The sequence below is a fragment of the Pavona decussata genome, unplaced genomic scaffold (assembly GCF_977016875.1).
Source record: "Pavona decussata unplaced genomic scaffold, jaPavDecu1.1 SCAFFOLD_16, whole genome shotgun sequence".
Taxonomy (NCBI): Eukaryota; Metazoa; Cnidaria; class Anthozoa; order Scleractinia; family Agariciidae; genus Pavona; species Pavona decussata.
The window spans coordinates 4,571,966-4,585,453 of NW_028145439.1; the positions used below are offsets into that span (position 1 = coordinate 4,571,966).

Below are 13,488 nucleotides of genomic sequence, written 5' to 3' on the forward strand. Positions count from 1 at the left end.
GGAAACTTTTGGCATTAGGAAAAGGATTTTAAGAAAAAAGAAATGGAGGGATGTAACTGTGCCAGAAAGCGTCCAGTCGTGTTTTGAACTTTTCATACATTTTCCTGTATTTTTTTCCAGCGAACTATTTTTAGTAGCAGTTCACGGCTGGCTCGCTTTACAGACAAATGTATGGAAATGTCATAGTAAGTTCATGCACATTCTAGTTCAAGAATTTGTTAGTTCAAGGAAATCTAGTGTCTCGTACCTTGTATTTTTTTGCCTCATTTCGTTTCTTAGAAGAATAAAAGGTAGTCAATTCACGGAACCAATGTCCGCAAGAATACGGAACTGCATCGAGTGTTTTCGCCGATGACCTTTCCTAAGCTAGTAAGCTTTAGAGACTTAACTTTTTTATATTGGCTTTAATCCTTATTTGACCCACAAATGACCTGTGATGTTGAAAAAAAAAAAAAAAAAAAAAGGAAAAAGGAATAAAAAAAAAAAACAGAAGAAAAAAAAAAAGAGACCCAGACCCCGGCCCGGCCCCGACCCCGCGTTTTACTGACATCCGTGGCAGAGGGGGGAGGGGGAGTGTCAATCGCGCATCATGTTTAATGTTAAATTGAATCACGCATCACAGAAAAAAAAAAAGACACCGACCCCGCGTTTTACTGACACGCCTCAGCCACAAACCCATATGCCTTAAATATTTGTTGCTGCTCTTTTCTTTTTACATTAGATAATGGAATGAGCCTGAGGCTTATGCAGTTATTGTCCTGATGAAACGCAGCTGCATGTTTGCACAAGATTGCTAAGCAGCTGCATGTATGGTGCTTTCCGCGATCTTGGGATATTTGCAATATCTAAATAAAAATATTCGCACAAAGGTTGAATGAGTCATAAACAATAAGTGTTAGCTGGCAGTTTTCGAGAATATTGTTTGGGTTGAAACGTAGGCAGCTTGATTCTCAGCGGCAGTCGTGTCGCTAAAACAACGTTCCATAACACAAACAGGCAAGTGTAATACCCACACACACACACACACAAAAAAAACAAGTATTCTATGTAAGCCGTTAATTTGCATGTATTCCCATACAACCCTCATATTAATTTTACGTGCCGGTGAATATAACTTTCTCACTGTTACCTAATATTACAAATATAAGGCTGTCAGTGAGCTTGGGATAGTTATGAACTTGTATGAACCCTAAACAGAAAAGCAACAATCAACTGATGCCGTAAATTAGTGTTTTACTTGCCAGCCCACCCCTCTCCCACGCCCCAACCAAAAAAACATACAGCACAAGGGGTTATCATATTCCACATTATTCTGGGACAGCAGTTTCCTATTTAATACCCAAAATGCATAAAATAGATTTGACAGTAATCTTGAAAGATCCTTTTTTTTTTAATTTAGGAGCTGTTCCATTTTTGTTTCTAACCCACCCCCACCCCAACCCGTCTGGATGTGTGTGCGCGTTTCTGTAACGCAATCTCATTGTTTAATCACGGCGGAAGGTCAACGGAACATGAACGATTTTTTGACGAGAATCTCCAGTTCAAAGCAGGATTTAAATGGTTTCTGAAAGAATTTTTGGTCATTAAGGATAACAAAGAAATACATTACACTTTGCACACGGCAGCTTTTGGGGCGGAAGGCAGTTTTTTCGGCCGATGGTTGTCTTGACGGACTTTGAAGAATTCAATTCAGTTTAACAGCTGCGGTGTATTACAGTGATTTCGCACAACAAATCATCGAAAATGCGGCTGTATCCGACTGAAACTATAATTTGATATATTTTGAAATATCCAGTTCTCGATATTTCACGAGGTAAGTGGAATTTATCGTTATTTTGTTAGTAAATCGTTATTTTCATGTTGTTATGCTAATTACGAAGGCGGTGTTTGTTGACAAAAGTACAGTTAAAACTTCTTCTTCTATAATTTTCTCTTTTTAACTGCCCAAAAATTTTATTGCATATTCTTACAGACGAGACATTGCTCTTTAACCGGGATGCTGTTTTAGGATGCCAACTAATGTATCTTTAGCGATATTTTCCTTTAAACTCGGCCATTTTTTTGGCACTTGAAGAGTAGTTCAATAGGGAAGAAATTGAAAATTTTGTAAAAAAATCAGATTTCGATCAAATTCCCAAAAAAGCTTCTCAACACAACAACAAACATTTGCTTGTCTCGAATAATGAGATTTTGTTCGGATTTGTAACGCTTTCTTTGTAAGGCAAATTCTTAAAAGTGTGACCTAAAATGGCCGCTGAAAGCCCCCTCAGAGCGGTAAAACCAACATGGTCGCACTACAGCTAAAATACGAATCGAACTGAGCTGAAAGTTATATTTATGTGAATCACTTATATAGACCATTCTTCTGAGAAAGTTTGAGGGATTTCATTTTTTCTCGTGCAAACGACGATAGTCGATATTTACAGAGGACGGCTCTTAAGCGATGAAGCAAATTTTAGTAGCGAGTTATAGCAAACTTCAAATTCTTCGTTGGAGGTTGTTTTAGCAAGTAATAGTCTGTACGGTTTGTAGCGTGTATGGCTATTCCAGTAGTGCATTATTGGAGCACTATAAAAAAATAGGTCGACTGAGCCCACCTGTCAGTGAATAGCAGTTTGGCTGTTTAATTTGCTTGTCAGTAATTGCATCTATATATGCCACTCTTGTGATTGGTTAACACCTGTCGTGTAAAGTGCCACAGCACCAAGGTGTGAAGCTTTTCGTCAAGGTCGCAGTTCCTTCGAATTCTCTTACGCCAACCATGCAGCATGAAACCTTTGCTACCAAGGCTTATACTACTTTGATGTTTTGGACCTCATTAGCGTTGTTTTTCTCATCGTATGGGCAATTCCGCACTTCAAAAGGTCTGTACGATTTATTACGTAAGATGAAGGTAATTAAAGTCGCACTTCAAGCCTAAGTTGCCCGTTCGGCCGGAGTTTAACCAGATTTCTGTAGCATGAAGCAACTGAGAGTATTGCTACTCTACCCTGAATGAGATGTAAGGCACCCCAGCAGTATGTAGCAGACCCATTTATACACCTTGGTGAATAGAGACAATGTTGAACAAATTTTGGCGTTAAAGAAACAACACAGCAAATAACCGACCAACCTAACCCCGAAGCACTGACCATTCGATCTTCCAATGGTCCTATCGATGGTCCGACGCTTTTTAAATCACTAAACCACCGCGCCTCCCCACTGCTAATTAGTTCAATGTTTATTGCTTTATTTTGTTAAATTCAAGAATAACCTTGATCTAACGAACATTTTTAAGGGGACCCTTTGACAAAAGATAATTGTAGTCGCCAACTATCCGTACCTTAAGCAGGCTCTTCTCTTGCATTTTAAATAAATAACTTTTATTTAAAAAATAAATAAATAAAATTTTCGTTTAAATAGTTCCTTAAAGATGCAAGGCATGTATTTATATTGAAAGAAAAAACACAATCTTTCGGCGGTTCTAAAAGATGTAAGAATTAAAGCATCCAGAACTGTACGTAAATAGTTGTCGGGGTCGAAAAACTAATTAAAACTGTGAAATGCTTGTTGTTTAAGACTGGCTTAGATCAAATCAACAAATTTTTCTCAACCTTGTACAGGTAACATATTTAAGTTCAACTTTCAAAGATGCAAATCTGATGTTGCGGTCTATATAAACAAGGATCTTCATTTGGAGCAAAAACTTGATGAGGGGATCGAGTGTTCGGCCGCTTTTGACAAGTTACTGTTTTGTTGAACTTACCCAATAGCAAAACGTTAATTTCAATCTCAAAGCTTTCAAACAATACTTACGATATTGCTGAAGGGAAAAACTGCAGGAAACAGCTTCGGGAATAAATACGAACACACAACTTCCCAGTTATAGTGGGCATACTGCGCCACTCGACAATTTTTTTACCAATCGTAGGTGAGAGAAAACAACCGATGAACTAATTCACAAAGATTAGCCACTACAAATATGTTAAGCTCGAAATGTATAATAAAAATCAATCACACCAAATAATTTTAAAATTAATATTATTTGGTGTTATTGACGTGAATTATACATTTCCAACTTAATACATTTTTGTGATCATTCTAAGTGAATTATCCAAGGGTGTTCTGTCGCTAAGAGTTAACATATTTTGTGTTTAATGGCTCCAATATTTGGAAAAAGATATTTCAGGACTATTTGGACGCTCCTTTTTTCTGAAAACAACAAAATGAATGCAGTCCTTAAAATATCTTAATCTTTTTATGTGCATAGCTCAGAATCAGGAACAGAAAGAGCAGACACTCTTCTGAAATTCCCGTAATGATTTCGCTCCTTTAGTCTCTCTGGGAAAGTTCTCCCATAGTACCACTAGTATTGTACGATTAACACTATTATATAACGGCTTTGGATTGCTTGGTCAGTTTCAGAATTTCTTAAATGGCAATGTTTATTATAGTCTCTAACTCTTATGAAGGAATTACTCAAATTCAGGGCGAATTGTTTATTTAGGATTTTATAAATTAAAACTAATTTCAGTTGTTTCCGTTTGGCATCAAAGGTTTTCCAAGCTAAATTGACAAGAATATCAGTTGACCAAATGTCGTATTTCGCACTAATTATCGCCATGGCGGCTTGAGATTGTATGCGTTGCAGTTTGTCCTTTAACGTCCAGTTTTGCGTAGGTGGTTGGACTAATGATTATATATTACTTCCAGTGACTGGTTGGGAAAAACGGCCTAAAACTTTTTATGACCGCGATACGACCGCTCGCCTTTTAACATATATTGTTTATAAATAATTATGCTTTTCAAAAGTACGTTTGTCCTCAATATGAACCCCTTAGCAAATATACGAATCGACTCGTGATAGTTTGTTATTATCTGTAAGAGTATCATGCAGCTGACATAAGGTTTTATTGTTCAGTTTATAGGCCGACATAAATTTAAAAAAAATTGAACAACTTGCACTAGAAGTAATTTGATCTCAAAACTGCAGAAGATTGGCAATACAGTTTTTTTTCTTTTCTACCGATTCTTTTTCCGGTCAAGATATCTTTTTTTTTTTTGTATAAACTGAAATAAACAAGGTATGCAAACGCTCAAACAAAACTGCAAATTAGCGGGTTAGAACGGGAGCAGGTGGCTTGTCAGAATAAATGATTGGTCTAATATTTATATTCATAAATACACAGAAAGATGCTTTATTATTTTAGAATGGTTTGTTCATTTTTTTTCCCTCAGTTTGAGATACCGTAAAATTATTATTAAACACTGGCGCCTTTTTATCTTTAGGCCTCAAGAAGGGGACTTGTTAGAGAGACCGTGGCTTAATGGATGGGGCTTATCTTAAATCATAAATTGGACACAACCCTAAATAAGCATTTCCAAAATGATATTGCACATCTGACTGAAACATAGCAGTAATGGCTTGTGGACCGCGAATTCAAAGCCTTATTTTGCATAGACTGATGTTAAGAGTGTATACTCTTCTTAACAAGCTAAGTGGTTCAAAAGCGTGAGCTAAATGCCATATTTTTGTAGCAGGTGAAGTCCTAATTATATGTGAATTCCTAAATACACAGAGAGATGCTTTATTATTGGTTTATGGTGTTTTTCTTTTGTTTAGGAGAATGAATTCACTTTTCTCGGCCATCAGTTTGACATACATAACGAGAATTCAGCTAGACGAACTAATTTCACAATGCACTTCACTTTAAAGTGCTCCTAACCCTTCAATTTGTTTTCTTTTGGTAGATTTCCATATCTTTCAAGAACTCATTTTCGAAAATAATTTTTAGAAATATTGAATCCTTTTGTTTTTACAAGCGCTAGAAGTGAAGGCAGTCTTGTCGATATTTTCACCTATCGTTCGCATTAGTCCCCCACTCGGCCAAATATGGAGCGTGACGTAAGAAAAGGACATCGTGCAAAAATATCCGAAGATTCGCGGTAATGCTTCAATTGTAAACAGAGAAAATAGTTGGAAAATGTGTGGTTTTTGGATGCAGCAACTCTCGAAATGTAGAGAAAGGAATCAGCATGCATAAGATTCCTTCTGATAACGATCCGAGGCCTTTTCTTACGTCACAGCGAAAAAAGTGTCGCTTCTCATTGGCTCGTTCCTAATGAGCCCACGGGACAAAAAATTGTCCAGCGGGGCTTAAAGCGCGCAAGAATTTAAAAATTTCAGTAACTTAAAGCGCTCGTAAAAAAAAAAATGATTTAATATTCCTGTAAAAAATTTTCGAAAATGAGTTCTTCACAGAAATGGAAATCTACTATAAGAAAACAAATTGAAGGGTTAGGGGCACTTCAACATTTGCCATGTAACGAACTACTCCAGGTTTCACGCCTGACTCGTTACTAATTCTCATTGACTGTCGCCAACTTGAATTTAAGCCTGCACACATATTAGATAGTAACACCTCAAAGGCCACATGATTCGCACCGATGACGTCAAGGATGAAGGTTTCTGTGAAACATTATGCTACATGGAGCCCAACTGCGTTAGTTACAACTTGAAGAAAACGCCGCGCGTAAATGGCAAATTTGGCCGCGAGCTGAGTAATTCAACCTTTAAAGGGCAAAAGAACAAGCTGAAGCCAAATACAGACTATATTTACCGCGGAGCAAAGGTATACATGAGTGCTGGTAATAATATTAAAATTGGTAAAATGTTTGATGAGAGAACGTGTGAAGGTTGAAAAATAGAAACATCAAAATAAAAGACAGGAACTCAAAGGGCTGGTTCACACGAGCAGCGCAAACGCAAGCAAACACGCGTGTAAACTACAACAACGCAAATACAAACGCATGCTTAAGCGCCAACGCAAGAAATAGATTTTTTTTTTCCTTGAGATGATTTTGAAAGTAGTGCACCAAAGGATATTTTTGAACCGAATATCGAGCGATTCGTCAAATTGGTTGTTGACGGCCAATTCTCCATCCTTACTGGCAGCCGCTCTTAATTATTTCAACTATTTTCTTAAGGTAAACGATGCTGGGACGACATTCAATTCTCGTACATCACGATTCCATCACTAAAGACGGACGTTACAAATTAAAATTTCATTGGGAACTATAAATTTTGGGAGTTAGTTTTCTTCGTTTCTTCTTGAAGTAGAAATTGTGACGGAGATGCTAAATTAATTATTTTGAGGAGCTAATTAACGACTTTTTAAAGAGGAAGTGCAAACAGCCTGTCCACCCACGAAGCTGACATCATTTAGCAGGTGCAAAGGAAGTTCTTTTCTACGGAAGATATTTGACCAATTCGCAGCTGCACGCTCAGTCTCTTATCGTCCGTTATGGCCAGATGGTGGCTAAATACTCTGGTCTTTCTGGCTAGTTTGAGCTTACCTATATTCGCATTTGTGGTGACAAACTCTGACTTCTGTGGGGCTGCTTTTGAATCTCAACTTAGTAAGTAGCCTCAAGCTAATTGACCTGTTATGTCCTTTCTTCTAATTTGTCCAAACGCAACGATAAAATCATTCTATTTCCTTTTCTTAACAGACCATGCTTTAGTTGGCTACGGCATGAAAACGACTGTTGTTGAGGACGAGTTCGAATGCCAGCTAAAATGCATTGCCAATGACAGTTGCAAGTCTTTTAACGTGCACTCGAGCAGTTCCAAAGCAAACCGCCGCATTTGTGAGCTAAACAACAAAACCCGGCAGACAAAACCAAAAGATTTCAAACCGAGGAAGGGATCGACATACTACGGCTCTGTAAAGGTAAGACTAAGCAAAAAAGGTACGAGTGTTTGGACCTTGTCGTTACTAATTAATTAAGTTTCCTGATGCTTATCAAGCAAGTAAGGAGACTGTAGAATCAAGATTGGTGCAATAAGTGATTATCTAAAGCACACAAACTAGATCTCGACACCGTTCAGTCTCCTGTAAACTATAAACCGGTTCTGATGTTAGAATTGCTGAGAGTAAATTTTTAAAATCATTAAAATAATGCAAGATACACCAATTGGTTTAGAAGCCCAGCCAACGAATACAGACGGGCGCCATAATCCAATAATTCCTATTACGCATTCATTTTTTTGCTGGTAAAAACACTCATCCATGATCTTAGAAAATGGCATTAAAATTTGCGTAGTTGGGCGCCACCGTGAATTCAGCACATGAAGAAAACGGCAACCTTGTACGCCATGAAACGCAAAAAAAAAACATATCCCTTTCCTTTTGCGTTAATAAGACGGCCAAATTTTATCTGTGCCAAACGTTACTGACTGAATTTTTTTTTCTGGTACTGACCAGTCTATGCTTTAAACGCAAATATTTTATGGACTGCTTGCGCGCTCCTATGAAAACAAAAAAGGCTTCAAAACCTACTATTTCAGATTATATTTAGGTTTACGGTGAAATATTTGAAACCTGATGCAAATTTACAGGAATGTCTCACATATAGACCCTTATCGCGTAAATTTAAAATTTTTATGCGGGCCTGGCAAAGCAAAACAATCGACCCTGCTGGGAAGAGCACCTTAAAAATTAGTAAAAAGGCAAAGTTTGAAAGTATTGTCAGGTACAATAGCGGAGCCATATCTTCGCTTTTTTTAAAAGAACAGACTCTCAAACTTTACCTTTTTATTAATTTTAAGGTGCTCTTTCCAGCAGGGTCGATTGTTTTGCTTAACCAAGCCTACATAAAAATTTTAAATTTCCGTGATAACGGAGAATTGCAATTCACAACACAGGTGTCCTGTATTGACAATGGCCGACAGCGCCATGGACAGATGTCGACCGCAAGGAATGGCGGCCACTGTCACCCAGGATACGCAGGGGAAAAATGCGCTGGTGAGTAACGCTTCTACATTCATACGACGAGTAATCTTTATATTTTGGGTGTTTAGGTTTGAACAAAAAAATCCTCGCCTGGCAACCCTTAATCTTGTACCCAGTTGTTTGTCTTCGCTTCCGAAGAGTGCGAAGATTTCGGTACTAGATTAGGCAGCCTTAAGTGAACTGGTAAGATTGTAAATTGAAAGCTTCAGGAAAACACAAAGGAACAAGAAGCTGTTAGTAGACAGCTTGTACGTGGGACGCCTTTAACATTGGTACTTATACGTTATGGTTAGGTTGTAGCAAAGGGCAAAGACCTGCTACATGAGGGCAATGAGTGGCAAGCATATCTTCAGCTTCGAAGTAAGAAATATAAAACAGTAAAAAAACAATTTTCAAAGCTTTTCTTTAACTGTACAGTTGGCATGATCTCAGCCAACTGTACAGTTGGCATGATCTTAGCCTAAAAACACATCTAGACGTCGGAATCTCCAAAAAAACGGATGGCACTGGATCAACCCCGTGAGATTTGGTAACCCTTTAAAAGTCTACTATGACTTAACAACTGATGTAGGTAGGTCTGGGATAACGCTTCCCTATAAGAGACACTGAAGCCCCCCTTCTCCCACTGCAGCCCCTCAGCAGGGTGAATGAAATGGCTCCTGGACTTAAGATCTAATGGGAAGTGCAATGCCGATGGCATGGGTTTACCACAAACAGAAGGGCACCAGGCCGCCAAATTCGACGGGGCAAAAAAGCCTGCAAAAGTCGTGCCGAAATGAATCATGTGTTTCTTGCATAAAATAAAGAGCATGCATTCCAAAGAAATGTCAAAGAACACATTTTCATTGGTTCTTAGTTTCCGAAGGTTTAACCCAGGCACCCTGTTTTGGCTTAACTAAAGTTACCTTCTGTTGCTGTTGATCTTCCAGGCGTAAATTTCTCTACTATCGTTACATTACCAAAATAGTTTTTTTTATAGTGAGCATTGTCTTAACCATAATTAATAGCCTTTGTGTGACCCTAGCACTATTTGCATTTTTTTGTTTTGGATCATCAAAGCAATCCTGCTACCAAAATAACTCACTACAGTTACCACTGTCTTTAACTGAAGACCAAATATAGTTCCTCGCGAAGCGAATTTAATGAATTTGTTTTGCCGTACGTGAATCGCTCAGGAGCTAAGCCGCGCGAGTTCAAGCGAAAAATATATATAAACAATAGCCTTCAATTGGCGCGAAAATATGCTCAGATATTTGTACGCGGACATTATCTGTTCCGAGAACCTTGAAGTTTTTCAAGAGCGAAGCTCGAGGAAAACCGTGAGCTTCGAGGAACACATAATGTCCAAGGATAAAAAAATTTGAGTATAGTTTTAAAGCCAAATGGAGACTATTGTGTTTATTGTCCTTCATATATTTATCGGAATACGCGGGATCTGCCAGCCTGTCATATGTCAAGCACCTCAAAGTTTGTCAATTGGCTTTCAAAATCTCCCCGTCTTTCAATATTCAGATTTCTCTTCAGTCAAAAGCATATGATTGTCGAAAAAGCACACACATGTGCCTGAAAGGAAAAGAAACTTTTTTAATTCCGTGAAAGACAGAGGCAAGATACAAGTGATGGTCATAAGGTTACAGGGAATCTAACTACCTTTCAAGAACAACCATGGGAAACAAGTTTGATAAGCTCATAGCTGCCATAAATGCCATTTCTCAAGGGAAACCCACCGTCAAGCCTGATAAATTTTGCGTAGATCATTATGAGAAAGATTGGCGCGCGCTTCTCGCTTCGTGCCTCCAAGCGGAACAGTCGGCGATGAACTGAGTCCGCTAGGCTTGTGGCGCGACCGCGCATATAGAAGGGAAGGATTGTTCTTTCGTGTAGAACAAGTGGGAAAATCTCTAGCTCAACTATAATTTTTGCCTTTTGTTCTGTGCTTGTTTTTTCACGTTTTTCTACCTTTTTTTGGCAGGAAAGCCGTTTGTCTCGTGCAAGGAAATTTACAATAACCACAAGTAAGTCAAACATTTTGGAGACCGTTGTCTCAGGAGCATAAACCCAGGAGATGCGGAAGCGTTTAACATCCTTTATTGTATTCTTTGTCGATTTTAACAGTTATGTAACAATGGCACAACTCAAGATATATTAAAGGAGGGATAGAATGTTGTTTCATGCACGGCTCATACTGATATTGCGAAATTTTTAACAGAGCTGCTTTTAGTCAAACACCCGGCAAAGTTTCATTACCGCCGCAGTAGAATTAAGAATGCTGACGGATATTTAAAGAAAAATCGTTAAGATATTTAAGCAAAAATCGGAATTTTGTCTCATTTTTCTTAAACCTTAAGCTAAGTGCAGAAAAGAATACAATTCTCTTGTTACCAGGTCCCAAGGAAATGAAGCTTATTTACTCCAAATGCCATCTGGGAAGGTTCCTGTGTACTGTCACATGTCACGCCATGGACTTGGAGCATGTGGAGGAGGCGGATGGACGCTGGTCATGAAAACTGATGGCAATAAGGTATCATTTGACAACCAACTGTTTGTCTTAATGTAGGAATATGGACATCAATCTTTATATACAAAGGAAGGTCACGGATATGTTCTTTGTACCTTCAGGAGCTGTACGAGATACTTGGATCACTCAATTTAACATTTTGACCATCCGCTCTCCGGAAATATAATCGCTCAAAATCTGCTGTCTCAAAATCCTTAGAAAATGCTAATAAAGGTCATGAAAGTGATTCTAGAAACTCCGAATTCTTTCAAGACAGACTTATCAAAGTAAGCTTCCAGCTGTTGTTTTTTGAAGGTGGATATGTAAATGTGGTAACTTATTGTAATTGTCCTACATGGTTTCCTTTATTTCCATCCAGCGAACGTTTCACTTCAATTCTAAACTCTGGAGCAACCGGGACGACTTCAACCTTCCAGGAGGAAAGACCTTGTTTGACAAACATGAAACCAAGCTACCAACCTACTGGAACACATCCTTCTCCAAGATCTGTCTTGGTATGAAGATCGGAGATCAGACAAGATTTATCGTCCTCTCCAAGCGAGCCAACTCCCTGCACTCACTGATCGCCGATGGTAATTACCGCGCCACCTCACTAGGACGTAACACGTGGAAGTCGTTGATTGGATCTTCAGCCTCCCTGCAGCCCAACTGTAACAAGGAAGGGTTTAACTGTATGTCTGACAGAAGTAACGAAGGCAAAGCAAGAATCGGTATCCTTAGTAACAACGAATACGACTGTGCAACTTGTGACTCCAGAATCGGGTTTGGTACGGGTGGGTTAGACGACGACTCCAACACGTGTGGAAACGAGGCTGTTAGAGGAGGAGATAACGGAGACAAGCACATCAAAGCCATGGGCTACATTCTGGTGCAGTGATAGCCACAAGGAACTGAAAAACTGAACTTTGTCACTAAGGCCATAAGCCATAAGTAAAATATAGAACAAAGAAAGTGAATGTAATCCTTCGATAAGTAAATAAAGTCTTACCTTTCAAAAACAGCGAACTAAACATAAAAAATCTTTACTGGTTATGTTACTCTGTACTCCACCAAGAAACGGGTATGTAGTTTTGTATAACTAGTATCTTTATGCAAGAAATAAAATTGGTGATGGGACTGACGTGAGTGGTAAGAGTGTTGAAAGAAAAGAGAATAACTAGGGATATTTATTTATTTATTCATTTATTTTTGAAGCAAAATATTTGCCTAACGCAAGAAAATTCAGTTTTTTGTGAGCGATTCTTCCTAACTCCACTGTCCTACTCCGCAATGCACTCAAATTAATTGTTCATCTAAATTCGTTTCTAACGGAAATGAACAAAACCGAGCCGTGAACTCGCTTTTTGGGTGTCTACGACGTTACTTTTGCTCGTTGTTACACGTTTAACATTTGGGTGGCTAAATGTATTAACAGAATTATAAGATTTTTAAATTTAGTATTCAAGGTGAAAAAAACTGACTTCCGTTAAGAAACATTTATCACCAAAGACGCTTATCGGGCCCGGAAAGTTAGCAGGACTTTCGAGAAACAGGCCCCAGAGGGGAGGGAAATTGTAGACAAGAGACAACCATCTTTGTATATATTAGCAGTTTGCCATGCATAAAAGTTTACGAAAAATCTCTATTAATTACCCTTGACAAGTGTTTGTAACAAGAGGTGCTAACGGGGCCAAGCATTCAGATATTAAAAAAATATAATTCAACTTGAAAGATTTAAAACTTAAAAATTCTTAGTTGCAGAAGCGTTCCAGTTGGCTATAACAGGCACGGTTGAGGAGTTGAACTCAGGTCAACAATGAAACATATACATTCTATTCATAATTGTTGTCGGCAGGTTGACAGACCGTTGTAGACATGCCCAGGATTTAATGGCAATCATCTCAATGGCATTTTAAGCGATGGAGCAAATTTTAGTAGTGAGTGCCGGATAGCAAAATGCAAATTCTTCGTTGGAGGTTGTTTTGACAAGGGATAGTCTGTACGGTTTGTAGCGTGCATTGTTATTCCAGAAGTGCATGCACGAAGACCCGGCACTATACAAAAATAGGTCGACTGAGCTCACCTGTCAGTCAATAGCTGTTTGGCTGTTTAATTTCCTTGTCAGTATTCGCATCAATATATGCCACTCTTGTGATTGGCTGACACCTGACGTGTAAAGTGCCACATCACTAAGGTGTGAAGCTTTTCATCAAGGTC

At 38.5% G+C, this 13,488-nt stretch overlaps 1 protein-coding gene across 4 annotated transcripts in view; it reads left to right on the forward strand.

The window, feature by feature from the left end:
* LOC146487469 (putative skeletal organic matrix protein 5) overlaps window positions 1-13,488 on the forward strand; it is a 133,240-nt gene that overhangs the window by 68,303 nt on the left and 51,449 nt on the right. Inside the window, exons 1-6 of one of the 4 annotated variants that reach the window (XM_085088211.1) lie at window positions 7,237-7,398; window positions 7,492-7,712; window positions 8,687-8,786; window positions 10,747-10,789; window positions 11,160-11,295; window positions 11,651-12,254. The exons of 1 other annotated variant lie outside the window; for it this stretch is intronic. In XM_085088211.1, coding sequence (XP_084944337.1) covers window positions 7,284-7,398; window positions 7,492-7,712; window positions 8,687-8,786; window positions 10,747-10,789; window positions 11,160-11,295; window positions 11,651-12,169 — 1,134 coding nt within the window. In that variant the 5' untranslated portion in view covers window positions 7,237-7,283 and the 3' untranslated portion in view covers window positions 12,170-12,254. Of the gene's footprint in view, window positions 1-7,236; window positions 7,399-7,491; window positions 7,713-8,686; window positions 8,787-10,746; window positions 10,790-11,159; window positions 11,296-11,650; window positions 12,255-13,488 lie in introns of those variants that run through there. 2 more of the 4 variants (XM_085088210.1, XM_085088258.1) reach the window with 2 other exon arrangements.